Raw genomic sequence first — 14,729 nt, 5'->3', positions numbered from 1 at the left:
AATATATTTCAGAGCGCGCAACTGATTTTTCTTCTTTTAAGAGAAAACAAAACAAAGAGGGGACCAAAGGGGGAGGGAGGGAAAGAATGTGCTCTATGAAAATGTCCGTCTTTCCGATAAAAGGAGCCTCCCCTGACCAAGGCCCAAAGGGCGAGTGGGAGCCTAGGAGGTGCACCGTGGGAAGTGGAGTGAGCACTTTGTTCAGTTGCCTTAATTTTTATTCATTTTCCAGTCATCTGATTGATATTGCAAACATCTTTACAACATACAAATAAATCCCTTATCAACCAGAATAAAGAATTCTTTCCCCATCCCTACTCCCTATGGGAACTAAAAAACAAAACAAAACAACAAAACAAACAAAAAAAAAACACAAAACAAACAAAAATATAGCCCTCCCATCCCCCATTCCCTAAGCCAGTAAAGCGATGACAACAGCACCTTGACATTGTTTTAATTCCAACGCTATCAGAAGTTAAAAGCAGTAAAACAGATAATAGTACTAACAAGAACGAAGATACTTACTGTCTAAAATGTAAACGGAATGTTTTGGTTCAAATTTTTGTTGTGTTTTTTTTTTTTGTCTGTTTTCTGAAAGAGGACAGTTTATTATCAATTCACAATTAAAGCAGCATGCAATTTATTGTTATTTTTTTTTTTAACTTTTTACGTTTTCAATTCTTGGCAACGGCAACAAACCACAACATTATCGAGGAATGTAATGCAGACTTTTTAAAGTTGTGCGCAAAATGACTGTTTCCCTTCTGGTCATGGATAGGTCCAATAAATAGACTGTAGAACCACTGTACTGTATAAACTTCATTTATACATGCAGTTCATAAAATTATTTTTCTTAACTGAATAATTTACCCTGTTATGTATATATACAAATAGATAATTTTTGTCTCAATATAATCTATACAACATAAATCAACTATCTTCCCCTTTTAATGGTCAATGTACATACACAGGAAGTGTCTATCCTTATGAATCGCCAGCCAATTCTCTTTTTGCTATCCATGGTAAGGGCCCGCACGTACGACTGGGTAGTTCGGCACTGGGAGTTCCAATGCCTTTTGTCTATGCCCCTGCAGCCCTCCTTTGTGTAACCCATGGGATTGCATTTAGTCTCATAGAAGTACTGCTTCAGCTGGCCTTTTGATACGGGGACTTTTTCAAGGACCGTGACCGTCCCGCCCGACATGTCCACTGCAGTCTTTTTATCCGCCGCTGTCACCCACTCGCTAATGCTGTCGCACACGCTCAGCTCCCCACGGCGGGCGGGGTCAGAGTGGCGCCGGACCCTCATAGACATGTTTGCAGCATCCAGGTAATTTTTGTATTCCTCGAGCAGAAACAGGAGAGGAGGCTCCAAAGGCACTTGACTACTAAGCATTACCCTGGAAGTATACAAGTCCGCGTCCTTATTGTTCTCTTCATTGGGCCGCACTTTCTGGTCCTCGTCCAACAGCTCTTCTATCACGTGTTCAAAAGTGTCAGCCAAGGAAGTCAGGCCTCTCGAGCCTGCCTTGGGCCCATTCATGCTCTCCAGAGTCCCATGGGTCCGCACACCTGGGTAGGCCAAGCTGCCTTGTCCTCGGACGTTTGCTTCCTTCATAGGGGCAGCCTTCATGCAACCGAAGTATGAAATAACCATAGTAAGGAAAAGGATGGTCATCACTCTTCTCACCTGGTGGAACTGCAGGGAGAAAGCAGAGAGAGGACACAGAGCTCGTTAGGGCTTTCTTCCACGGGGCAGGGGGGGTGCAATGCGACTGTACTATGCAGTGCGAAGCAGGGGATTGTAATTCCAGGCCAGGGTCAAGGGTTTTATGTACTGGTGATAAACTCCAGCTGCAATCGGACACAAGTTAATGTCAGGAGTGTGCTCTATGTGGTTTAATATAAACCTGAGACCGTGCTGTGTTTGCCCCAAGACGAGGCATTGAAACCCGAGGTTAGATGGCTTCTAAGCAAGTGAAAAAAAATGGTGCCTTCAAGGTCTCCTCCTTCCTCCCACTTTAGCAGCTTTGTAAGTTTAATTTTTAATGATCTCTGCTCAGGCTGTCACAAGAAACACAAAATCAGAAATGTTACTAAGCAACAACTGCAAGTGTAATAGTCATTTTTTTTTCCCCCGAGTTGGCAACATGGTCCTATTGAGGGAACATGTGACAGGAATGGTCGTGGCCTGAGGGGTCTGTGGGGGCCTTCCTAGCCTTGTGATATCTAGGCTTGAGGAACACCATAAAAAAGAAGTCAGGGAGCAGTAAAGAGCCTTTATATTGACTCCCCCCCCCCCCCCCGAGATAATCTATCAGAACAAAGTAGAAAGATAATTCCATCAAGCCATCCTGCTTTACAGATAAGGAAACCAAAGGACTTGCTTCTTGTCCTGAAGAAAGTTTATATTAGAGCTTGGGGCTCCCAACATCAGCTCCAGAGTTTCCCTACTACACCTGGGTGATCACAACTGAAAATGTTTTGCGTATTTCCAAACACAAATCATTTTCTACCCGTTGCTTTTAATGGTGTGTCTATGCCTGGGGCTGATATGAAAACAATGTGTCTGCTTAAGAGAGAACTGGAAAAGTCTGCATTAAAAAGGCACTGAAGTCAATTTCAAATGCCTCCCAGATGCAGATCCACAGTTCTCTCCAGCAACTCTCTGAGCCCCTCAGCCCTTGGCTTTCCTGGCTCACGTACAGCCCCATCTCAGAAAGCTCAGCTTCTCCTTCCGCTGGAAATGTGGTCTGGTGTCTATGTGTATGAGAGGGCTCCGAGTTTATCACACCTTTAAAAAGCTGAGTGGCATTTTGCACATTTTGGAATAAGCAGCTTGTGCTTCTTTCTGTGCTTTTGAAGTTTTCTGGGAAGTCCCTTAACAGCACACCACAAAATTAACCTTTTCCTGTTTGCCAGAGGGTTTTCCAGTGTGAATTCGGCTGCATGTCCACAGGCAGGCTCTGGGAAGCCAATTAGAATGGGTGAACAAACAACATGAAAACATACCTACGGACCGACCCAAGGTTACCATCAGATGGTGAAGGACTTCAATGTCACTTACCTGAAGCTCTGGGTCCTTTAGTAAGACAGAGAAGCATCCCCCAGGTCCGACACTCTAACTACTCCTAGTTCTCAGTCCCGGAGCAAGGACTTACAAAGAGACACACACATGCCCTAGTCGTTACGCTGTGCTACCCATGGACTTCCTGTCCATGAAGTGTCACCGTGCGGGAAGGCAACAACCTACCTCCTCCAGTCAATAGGTCACACTGCAGAAATGGCTGCAAATGCTGGTACGGAGAAACAATGCTTCTGTTCTCCGCTTTTAGAAGAGATCTATTACTGTCCCCAAACACCCACAAATTTCCTTGTGGATTCACTCTCACTTTGCACAAAGAGCAAGCATGCTCAGGGCTGTCTGGAGTACACAAGGGTCTGTGGGTAGGAAGAGCACCTGGTTTGAATGAACCACAAATACCCATTCCGCTTACACCTGAACTTTTTGTGAATGTCCCGGATTCTTCACCATCAAAGAAATGCATCCTCCGGGGAGCTTTCTACTCCTGGCAGGTGGTATTTACACCACTGAAGGAAAACCCTTTTTCCTAATGTTCCCTGTTCAAATTAAAACCACCAAGGGGCACCTCAGATGGAGGCTGAGGAAAGAATGCAAATCTAGAATATTCTACCCCAGCCATCTATATCGCTCCGGTACAGATCTGCTGTGATCAGTCATCTTTCAATACTATTATTTCACTAAATCTAAGATACTGGCATTACAAAATACACCATTTTGTGTACCATTAAGAAATTAAAAATGCAGCCAAAAGTGCTTTCTTTATCACCCCAAACTGTTACTGTATACTTACCGAAGAGTTCTTTTAGACTTATTAGGACACATTTTATCATATATAATTTTTCTGCAAATGTAACAAAAAAAAAACAAGCAAAGTAAGTTGGATTAAGACGATGAAGGCTGTGCTAGGACTCCTTCCTACCTGGCCACCCAGAACAACAGAAGGACACCAACTGTAGGACACAAGCCATTTCGAAGACGTTAAAAATATGAATCAGAAAATGCTCATTTTGGAATTAATCAGAGAGTAAATCTTGTAAATATTTACTAAGTGCCCACACAAACTGCTTAAAATGGGCCAAGGTCCTCAGGCATCTTCAGCTACAGAGGCGAGCCATTGCTTTTTTACCTCGACCACAGTGATGAGTCTCTTAAGGACACCTTTTTCGGCACTTGGCTTAAAGACGTTTACCGTGCCTTTCACTGGTCTCATCTTTTTCTTAGTAACTTTTTGGTTACAAATGTAGTGAGTCCTTTGTATATTCTTCTTAGTAGTTCCATAAGTAAGTATTTCAGAGGAACAAAAGCTACCTGAGTCAATATAACTTGGCTTACATCCTGAAGCCCACACTGGGGGTATCTCTCAAAGCTGAACATCTGTACAGAGTCAGTAATGAACTTTCTAGCGCTGAAGTCCAGCCCCCATCTCCAGCCCTGCCCCGAGGGACACTTCTGGGATGCTCACTGCCTATTCACTCACAAGGCCCAGTAATGCATCCAACACCCAACTCAGTACTTTTTGAGGGGACAATGTTACTCCCTGACTTTTCTGTTTCTGACAGTGATTTCTAAATGCTTTGGACCATCCAGGCCAAAGGTGAGGAGTCTTGGAATCAAGTTTGACCGTACATTTTAGGTATGGTCTTCAAGTACAATCAGCAAAAATTCCTGCTCATTTTTCCTCTAAGACATTTTTCTTGTCCATCCCTTTTCCCTTCCATGCCGCTGCCACCATCTTGGCTCAGCTGTCACCATCTCATCTGGGGACTACAATGTCTCCCTGATGTACTTCACATCCTTTCTGCTCCATTCAGCCACGATGACCACTGCCTGACTAACCACTCTTAGCTCATCATTCTCTTACAAAAACTTGCAATGGCATTTTTGTTCCACTAGGTCCCATCTAACCTCTTTTATCTGGTATTCACACCCCTCAAAATATGGTCTTACCTTACCTCTACCCTGATCAGGCCAGAGTCCCTGAAGCCCCAGAAACATTATTGCCTGGAAGTGACTTGTTCCATTCCTGGCAAACTCTTTTCTCTCTGACTAAGTCTTGTTCATCCTTCATGGCCCAGTTCAAACATCAAATCATACATGCCACCTTCTCTAATTACTCTAGCACACACTGTCCTCCTTCTCTTCTAAAATTTGCGTGTTACATCTCATTTAGTACTTCATTCCCTACTCGCTTGTTAATTGTTGATGGTGTTTGCCAACCACGGGCAGTCTTCAGTTAGATGATAAGCTCTCTGAGGGAATGAATCATGTCTGACCCAATTAATGCTTAACACAGAGTAATATAATAGTTCTCAGTAAAAACTTACTGATGAGTTGATTAAACCATGAGAAGACAGTTTTGACCTAATTTTCAGGGGAAGCCTTCCCATTTGAAAAGCACCAGTGAACCCACAGAATTATTTGGTCAAGTATAGGCCATGCTAAACCCAAATTATAAGCTCGAAGAGATCTTATAGATGTCAATGATCAGCCATGAGGAATCTCTTCAGCTTCTCTCAGAGTGCAAAGCTTTACTTGGATGATTTCTAAAAAGCAAATAACATGACATCATATGAACAGCCCCTATCATTTGTGTAGCTCTGTTTCTAATAAAAGACTTTGAAAAAGCAGCCAGTGACAATAATCATAGCAAAACTTGAACTTTTAGGACTTGTAACTGCCTTTTTCGCTGTTAACCTCTTCAGTGAGTGATTTTATACACTGTCTCAGGAAATCCTAAACTTAAGTAAAAGCTTCCATGGCAATTCCAAACGTTTTAGGCCCTTCAGATGAGACTTTGTTACGCCAAAGATGAGAGGCGGTGTGATCCTGCTAAGTAGACAGTCTATATATCTCTTTATACGTAATAAATTCACTGGGGCTGTCTAATTCTGCTCCAAGGCTTACAACAATCAACTCAACCACATCTATAAAATGCTAGAGAGGATTTCTTTTTTAGCCTCATTCTCAAAAAATTAAATATAGTACACCAGGCTAAAAAGAAAATCTACAAAATAGAAGGAAAGTTAGTTTTAAGCATGACTCACAAGTCTTAAACATTCAACCAGATGAATACCCATGACAGCATGCTATAGTAATAACTTAACATTTCTCTTAAAGACTGTAGAACACTCACAAGTATGATCTAATTTGACTGTTATAAGGAGATAAGGCAGGTATTATTATCCACATTAAACAGATGAGACGATTATGGTTCAGAGAAGTTTACAGGTTAGCTCTTCGTCCAGGTTTTTAACCATCAGGACATGCTGCTGGGTTTACAATATTTAACTGCAGGGAGAAGAGAGGCTCTGCTACAGAAGGTGGTCAGAGAAGGAGCTTCTAAAATGTGGCCAGAGCTCTCAGCAGGTGTGTGTATCCTGGAGCCCGACTTTCTGAAGGCAGCACCACTGAGACGCTGCTTTGTAGTACTGGATAATGATGACCCGGAAGACCCTTCAACTTTAATGCCATTCCAGTGGATGGAATTTCAGACAACATGGCCTTCCTCTAAAGGGAAGCTCTGCAAAAACTTAGGCACCCTAGAACAACATTTCCATGGCCAAGCTAAGAAGGGAAAGCAAACAGTAATAGGGGTAATTCAGGCAAACAGAAGAAAACACACAAAGTGTTCCTTGTTGCTAATCCCTTAGCGTTTTGTCTATGAGCATGTAATCAAAAGTTTAAAGATACAGCTCCTCATCTTAGACAGTCCTATAAGTAACAAGGATAATGGTAACGTTGAAGAAATTATCAATATTTAATTCCTAACATACATGATGCGAGCCTATGAAGAGACCACCTTAATGCAATCTTGCAAATCAATGTAAATAATCTTTAATTTGTATCCAGTTTCACTCTATGCATATATTAGCCTTTGTTTGTTCATTCATTGCACAAAGAATCTACCTTCAAATCTTATGGTCTAGGAGGGAAGTAGGACATATTTAAGTAATGAAAACAAAAAGTTAGAAAAGACCCAGGAAAAGTAAAGAAAAAATTCTATAAAGAGACAGAGGTTACTTCCAGTTAGAGAGTGAAGAATGCTCTGTGAAGAGGAAGGGGAGGATAGGGAGGGTTTAGATGTGTCCAGAAAAGACACCACTGGATGGGTGGAGGCTTGGTTGGAGTCATAGAGCACGTTTCTAGAGAGAACTCTTTAAGGGAATAGTGAGAAGTAACAGTGAATGAGTGTCAGATTCGGAAAGGCTCTCAGGAGGATGCTAATGACTCTGGACCCTGCTTTGCAGACATGGAAGAGCCAGTGAAGAGTTTCTAAGCAGGAAAACGCTTCCAGAAGCCCAGTTTATCACCAGGTACAGGAGGGCCTGAAAGAATGATTGAGTGGGAAAGACCAGTTAATTCATTGATTTTCTTCTTAGTGGCTGTTGAACTTTAGAAATAAATAGTGAGGGGTGCCTGGGTGGCTTAGTTGGTTAAGTAGCGGACTCCTGATTTCGGCTCAGGTCATGATCTCAGGGTCGTGAGACTGGCTCCACAGAAGGCATGGAACCTGCTTAAGATCCTTGCTCTTTCTCTCTCTCCCTCTACCTCAGGCCTTCCTTTCCCCAGCTGTGTGTGTGTGTGTGCGCGCACACACTTGCTAAACAAACAAACAGATAAATTCTGAGTAGTTACTTAAGTAAGATTAGAGTTAAGGGCTTGGGTATATCTTTTAACTTAATTTATTTCTATTTATTTATTTTTAGGCTGAAGTGAGTTGCAAAGGAGAAGAGGTTAGAGAAAAGTGTGCAGAGATGAGTGTTAACCACAGGTCATGTCCGGGTTGGCTAAAAGAACATCATGGAGGGAGGATGGGGGAAGGCAACAATCGAAATTCTCATTCCAATTATAATTACACTGAACTTGGATTCCACTGCTCAGCACTTTTAATTCAAAGATCTCCGAACACTTTGCAAATATTAACTAATTAAGACTCATAGGACCCTAGAGGTGCAGGTAACTATAATTACCCCCCTTTTGTACAGGCGGAAAGGGGACCAGAGTTTTTAATCAACTCATCCATTCGCTGTGGTTCCCCTGGTAGAACAAGGTCAGAACCTGAGATTCCAAAGGAAAACTAGGCCTTCAACTACAGAAACCAGTTTTTTTTTTTCCATTTCTCTGCATTATTTTTCCACTAGGTGTATACTGCTTAGCCGTTAAAAAACAAAAACAACAACAAACAAACAAATAGCTTCACATTCCTGAGGGAAAACAATTGGCAGGTGGAATCCATAAGTAAAATGGTGGTGTGGGCCTAATGATCATGACAGATATTTACTTACTTCCCTGAATGACCAATCAACTGAAACTAATAAATATTTTAGTAAATGAAATCTGATGAGACAGATGTTCCAAAGCTTTGAAGGAAGTGCCTTTAAAAATGTAGTTTTCGGGCGCCTGGGTGGCTCAGTGGGTTAAGCCGCTGCCTTCGGCTCAGGTCATGATCTCAGGGTCCTGGGATCGAGTCCCGCATCGGGCCCTCTGCTCAGCAGGGAGCCTGCTTCCCTTCCTCTCTCTCTTTGCCTGCCTCTCTGCCTACTTGTGATCTCTGTCTGTCAAATAAATAAATAAAATCTTAAAAAAAAAAAAGTAGTTTTCAATCATAATATATTTTATGTTCATGGGTATCCAACTATGCATTCTACACAGCACAGTCCCTCATACCAGGGTACTCTCTGATTCCCTAGTGGGTGCATGGTATTGTGACACTTAGAGACATTACTTAGCCTAAGAATGACAGAGAAATTGCTGGTTCTTAAGACCCAGAATAATACATACATGTAATTACCGCATAAAAAAGTATATTGCACTGAATTATTAATTTGATAAATTTACATACATCTTTGATAGAAAGCACAACAGCTCTGGTCTTTTAATAACATCTTCTATCCCATACTCCGTCCTTGAAAAAAGCAAAAATTTTTCTACTGGTCAGACACCCAGCTTACCAAGGAGTAACACTAGACCATATTCCCCATTAGGATGGGGAGGGGTCTTCTCCTCTGAATTACAATTTGTACAGTACCTTGTACAACATGCCTGGCCCAAGGACCAGGTCTGGGCAGAGAACACCCTACCAGGCATCCCAATCCCAGGCACAGCTGCCACCATCCAAAAGTCTTTAAGTACCTTTAACACAACTGCCCCAAGAAACCTACTGGTCTGTGGTAATCAAGGAAGAATCCCTGGAAGCCAGAGCCACCCATAGCTGGCGGTCCTATCCATGCTCACCTCCTCTTCACAGAGCAATACTGCCCAAAGAGCGCACACCTCTGTGGTAAAGTCAAGCATGCACAAGTCAATTGCCCATCAAGTGAACAGACAACCTAAAAATTTTGCTTTTTAAAATACAGTTTTAAACTATTTTTTAAACCTTTTTCTTAAAGATTTTATTTATTTGAGAGACAGAGAATGAGAAAGAGAGAGCATGAGAGTGGGGAGTGTCAGAGGGAGAAGCCAACTGCCCGCTGAGCAGGGAGCCCGATACGGGACTCCATCCCAGGACTCCAGGATCATGACCTGAGCCAAAGGCAGTTGCTTAATCAACTCAGCCACCCAGGTGCCCCTAAACTATTTTTAAAGAAGATTTTGTATACTTATTTGAGAGAGAGAGAGAGAGTATGTGAGTGCTCACATGCACAGGGGAAGGGAAAAGGGAGAGAATCCCTGTCAGACTTGTGCTGAGTGTGGAGCCCAACACCAGGCTGGCTCTCACCACCCTGAGATCATGACCAGAGATGGACACTTAACCAACTGACCATCCAGGCATCCCTTAAACTGCTGTTTTTTAGATTACGGAACAAAATGGCAGTTAACATCCAATTAAAAAGCTTAAACTCTTTAATTAGGATTCTGTTTTCTTTAGAATTTCAGGTGAGATTTGGTTATAATGAAGTTCAGATTTAATACTGTTCTATTACTATTGTTCTCAACTTTTTAAGTCTCTTTAAGTACAGTTAATTAACACACTGTGCTATGTTAGTTTCAAGTGTGCAACACACTGATTCAACAATTCCATACATGACCCCATGCTCATCATGATAAGTGCACTCCTTAATCCCCATCACCTGTTTAACCCATCCCCCCATGACTCTCCCCTCTAGTAACCATCAGTTTGTTCTCTGTGGTTAAGAGTCTGTTTCTTGATTTGTCTCTCTCTCTCTTTCTTTTCCCCCCTTGGCTTGTTTGTTTCTTAAATTCCACATGAAATCATATGGTATTTGTCATTCTCTGAACAATGTTCTATTAAATTGCAAAAAACAATGCATTATTAAATTCCCATAACATGGCAGACAGTAATGTTAATTGTGATATGATCTATCAGGTTCCATTAAGTTTCAATAACCTACTTTCCAAGGACCTGAAAAAATTAAATGAAACCTTGCCTCTCAAAGTGATATCCATGGACCAGCAGCATTACCATCACCTAGGAGCTTACAAGACATGAAGACCCTCAAGGTGCCTGGGTGGCTTAGTCGGTTAAGCATCTGCCTTCAGCTCAGGCCTTGATCCCGGGGTCTTGGGACTGAGTCCTGTCTCGGGCTTCTTACTCAATGGGGATTCTGCTTCTCCCTCTCACTTGTCCTCTTGTGCTTTCCTCTCTCTCTCTCTCCCTCAAATAAATAAATAAAATCTTAAAAAAAAAAAAAAAAGAAGCTCAGCTTCCCTTCCTCTATTCCATCCACCCTGTCCACTAAAGCAGAATCTGTACTTTGACAAGATTCATGTACTTCAAGGTGATTTATACACTTATTAAAGTTGAGAAACATTGGACTGTAAATGATAAAGAAGAAGGAAGCTACTTAGGCTCAGGAAATGAAAGGGCTGTCGACTTAAGTATTTGTGGTGCATTCTGAGCATGTCATGGGCTTACCTGCCATCTCTTCATTGGTTCCACTTGTTTTATTAGGACATTTATTATGTAGGAAAATAATTTTGCTTTTGTAATGGTAATAAATAAATCTGGGTTCCCTTTATATGTCACCTGGCTTTCCCACTATTGTGTTTATACAATAAAGTACAGGGTACCCATAAATGTGATTCACTGAGAATTTATATTGTACTACTGACCTAAATCTGGACTTCCACTCAATCACTAATTTTTAATCTCAATGCCACGAGCCACGTGCAGGCAAAATTGGCCTCCCTGAATACTTAGAAGGCCTAACATTTCTCCCTCGATCAGAATCAGACTGGAAATGACACCAACGGCATTGGCAGGTGATAGATTTCCACACACATTAGTATTTCTTTCAGCCAGATGTCTCTGATGGTGAAACCAAGACAGAGGCAGGGAAAACTGACTCACTCACTCAATGAAGATTTATTTCTAAGTCTGACCTAAAGCTAACAGATCTAATGCCTAAATAAAACCCATGAAACAACAGCAATGGCAGCAACAACAAAACCCTAAAACATATCCGTGTATCAAGTATCCAAATCCCCTATCCAACCCAAATTCGTCTTCATCTCAGTAAGGTACCCAGCAGGCAACCCAATTTCTCAGTTGGGTTCCAACAACTGGGATCATTTGCTTCAAGACTGAAGGAGGAAACATGGTTTTTTTTAAAAAAAAAAAAAAAAAAAAAAAAAAGAGTTTTCTAAAGAAAAGTCCAAAACTTCTTGAGTTACAGGGACATCCTCAGGGAGTTGATGGGGTAGTTTCATCAACAGAACTGGAGACTGCTTCACTGTTTAGGTTTTTGCGAAGGATTGCAGAGACAGCTAGTTCCCAAACACCGAGTCACCAAGTCACCAGTACGTACACAAATGACTCACACTGGGAACCCTGATGGTGTTGCTGTTAGATCACCTGCAAATGGGTGGGGCTGAGATGACACAGCACCCTCTTTTCCCAGGCAGAATTCTAAGTATTACTGGGTTCCACTTTGAGCCCTACACGGTACAGATGTGAACACAGCTAAAGGGTTGCCTCCTCCAAATTACGAACACAGCACACCTACTATCAGGGGATGCTGTGAAAGCGCAGCAGAGCACGGTCTTCCAAGTTCCGGGATCCAGGAATAAGCACGCTCTGTACTTTAAAAAAGTGCAAGGGTGACGTAACTGTGCCCTTTGTCCCTAAGGGGAGAGAACATGCAGTAACTCTCTCAAGCCAGAGGATAAAAGGAATCCCCCCTCAAGAAGTTTGCCATAATGTGGATATAGAGAACAAGCCAGAACCATGACAATTAAAAACAAAAACCAAAAATAAACAAAAGAGACTGTATTTCAGTCTTTCCTCAGAATTGGAAACTTCAAATCAACAGGTTGCTTGTAAGGTGTCGCAGACACCCTGGAGTTCCTGAGGTGAGATGCTATGGGAACTTCGACAGCTGTGAGTCACCGCCCACGAGACACGGTCCCCACACAAACACACTCTTAATGGACCCCGGAGCTGTGGTTAACGGCATGCCCTTCCCAGTTTTTCCACAGATGGTGCTCCTGAAATTTTCCACAGCACATGTATTCCTGCGGTTAATTAGTTATCTGAGTGAATTCCATCACAGACTATCTGTTCATAATTAGAGCCATCTTAGGTCCAAACTGGAAGCCTTCAATGTCATTACTTCAGAAGGGGTAAAATGAGAAAGGGGACAGATGATTCTCAACTGATGAAGAGACCTCTGTCTAGTTTAGATCCCATCCTCTGAACTACAACAGAGAACATTAAGTTTTACAAAGCAAGAGGTAAAAAATAGGTGGGAGAAGAAACTGGACAGAGACAGTGCCCCTAGAACAAAAGAATAGCGATCCTTTTAAAACCACTATGGAAATCCCAAGGGAAAGATAAAATTAGCAAGAGAATGCCATTAGCTCTCCGTTGCTCACCTTGATGAGACCATTTTCAGGAATCGGTTTGTTAAATTCCACATGCCGCAGCCCTTCTTCTGGGATGCACAGTCACACCGTACAGAGAAGCGTGTGGGCAGATGCCAAGACGTGTGCGGACACGCAGCCCTTTCTATAGAAACTCAATGTTCCGAGTGTTAACGAGGATTAACCTCCTGCGCACGTGGGGGAAAACTGGTGGTTCCACACATCCAGTTGTCCTTCGGGTTATTTTTGCATTTGACTCTATAATTTCTTTTAATGACTTATTGTAAAGCACAGGAAAGTGCTCATTATTTGTAGCTTAATGCAGAGGCAAGAATAAGGGAGTATGTGCCCCTGCCCACGGCCCTACCACAGCCCCCAACTCTTGTATGTGTCCCTGTTCATGTGAGAAGCATAAGCAAGCCAGTTTCTGGGCCCTGCGCATAATGAGCCATGTGGACCCTGTTCCAGAAACTGGCCGTGTTCCAGAGCTATTATAAAATACAAGGAAAATATTAACATCTCAGACGACAAAAGATCCATATGGCCGGTCAGGAAATATCCACGGCGTTTAAGCCAATAGATGTACCTATATGGAAACATTTGATTCTGTCTCATGAGCATCAGGACTGTGGGAACATCTGTGTGTCTCCATCCCTTTTCACTAAACATTGATTCCTACAGAATACATGCAAACGGAAACACCAACATATTTAATCCAAGCAGTGGGATGCGGGATGTTTCTATCTACACAGTATTTTTAAGTAAACATAGTACTGGAGGTAATGGTATGTGTCGGGGGGGGTGGATTTGGGGAGAAGCTGTGCAACTGGATAAATAAGTAATATCAATCTTCTCTTCGTATTAAAAATGATTAAAAATAATAGCTAACATTTCTGAGTAGCACAGTAGGTAACCGAGTTATCCGCAGCTTACAGCTAAGAAAACTGAGGCTCAGAGAGGTTCAATAAATTGCCTAAAATCACATTGCCCCCCCCCAAAAAAACCCATACACCCAGCATATGGTAGGGAATTTGCACCAGAGATGGCTTGCATGCATCTTTCCACATGGGGTCAGATGTGAATGTGGTCTTACATTTTGAGGGAGGTCTACTTGGCAGAGACAGCCCAGAAACCCTATGTATCAATTTCTTATTTATTTAAGCAAAGCCCTCTATGATCATTCCTGGTAAGCAGTTTATTTACACACTAATTTCACAAACATTGACTACCACTCTAATGTTTCTGCTTTACTTACTATGTCTTCCCCATACTGAAGCATTCCCTCAAGGTATCAACCGTACATGCACACTTGACCGGGCATAGTGTCAGAACAATGCACAAAGGTAATTTTGCTTGAAATGTCAGAACATTTTCCCCTGAGAAGATCTGACTGGGCCTCGAACAGAACCCCATGTTTTTTAGATCATTAACCACAACTGTCAAATAATCCTGTGTCAAATCTACTTGAGTAAGAATGATCTCAATCAAGACCCAAGTGCCAATGTGCCTTAAGGAAAACAACAACAAAAACTTATGACGTAAAGTCTTTCTATTTAGTACCCCAACCTAATCCCCTCATTCCCTAGGCCACCCCACTTGTGACTTGTGCCATGGTCCTGTTACTCAAGAACAGAGCTGAGGGGCTGAGACAGGAGTGGCAAAAAAGGTATGGCAGGACAGTCTCAAATTTATTCTCAAGGAGTAGTTCCTACAACTAGGTAGGACCTCGAAGACCACAGAACAGAGGATCCAACATGTACAGAGCAGCAGACTCTCAGAGTGTGCCCACAAGAGCAACCAAGCTGGAACAGCCCAAGGAACA

At 42.3% G+C, this 14,729-nt stretch overlaps 1 protein-coding gene across 1 annotated transcript; it reads right to left on the bottom strand.

Moving 5' to 3' along the window:
* Positions 1–584: 584 nt before the first annotated feature.
* On the bottom strand, positions 585–13,131 carry LOC111150176 (brain derived neurotrophic factor). Its single transcript, XM_022507574.1, is given in 5 exon segments — positions 585–1,699; positions 12,920–12,963; positions 12,966–12,993; positions 12,996–13,112; positions 13,114–13,131. Coding segments are annotated over 5 exon segments (972 nt in total). The 3' UTR covers positions 585–934.
* Between the last annotated feature and the right edge of the window lie 1,598 nt (positions 13,132–14,729).

The sequence above is a fragment of the Enhydra lutris genome, unplaced genomic scaffold (assembly GCF_002288905.1).
Source record: "Enhydra lutris kenyoni isolate GAN:26980312 unplaced genomic scaffold, ASM228890v2 scaffoldscaffold22, whole genome shotgun sequence".
NCBI classification, from domain to species: domain Eukaryota; kingdom Metazoa; phylum Chordata; class Mammalia; order Carnivora; family Mustelidae; genus Enhydra; species Enhydra lutris.
Note: the sequence above shows the minus strand (reverse complement) of the source record. Positions and strands in the feature narration are given on the sequence as shown.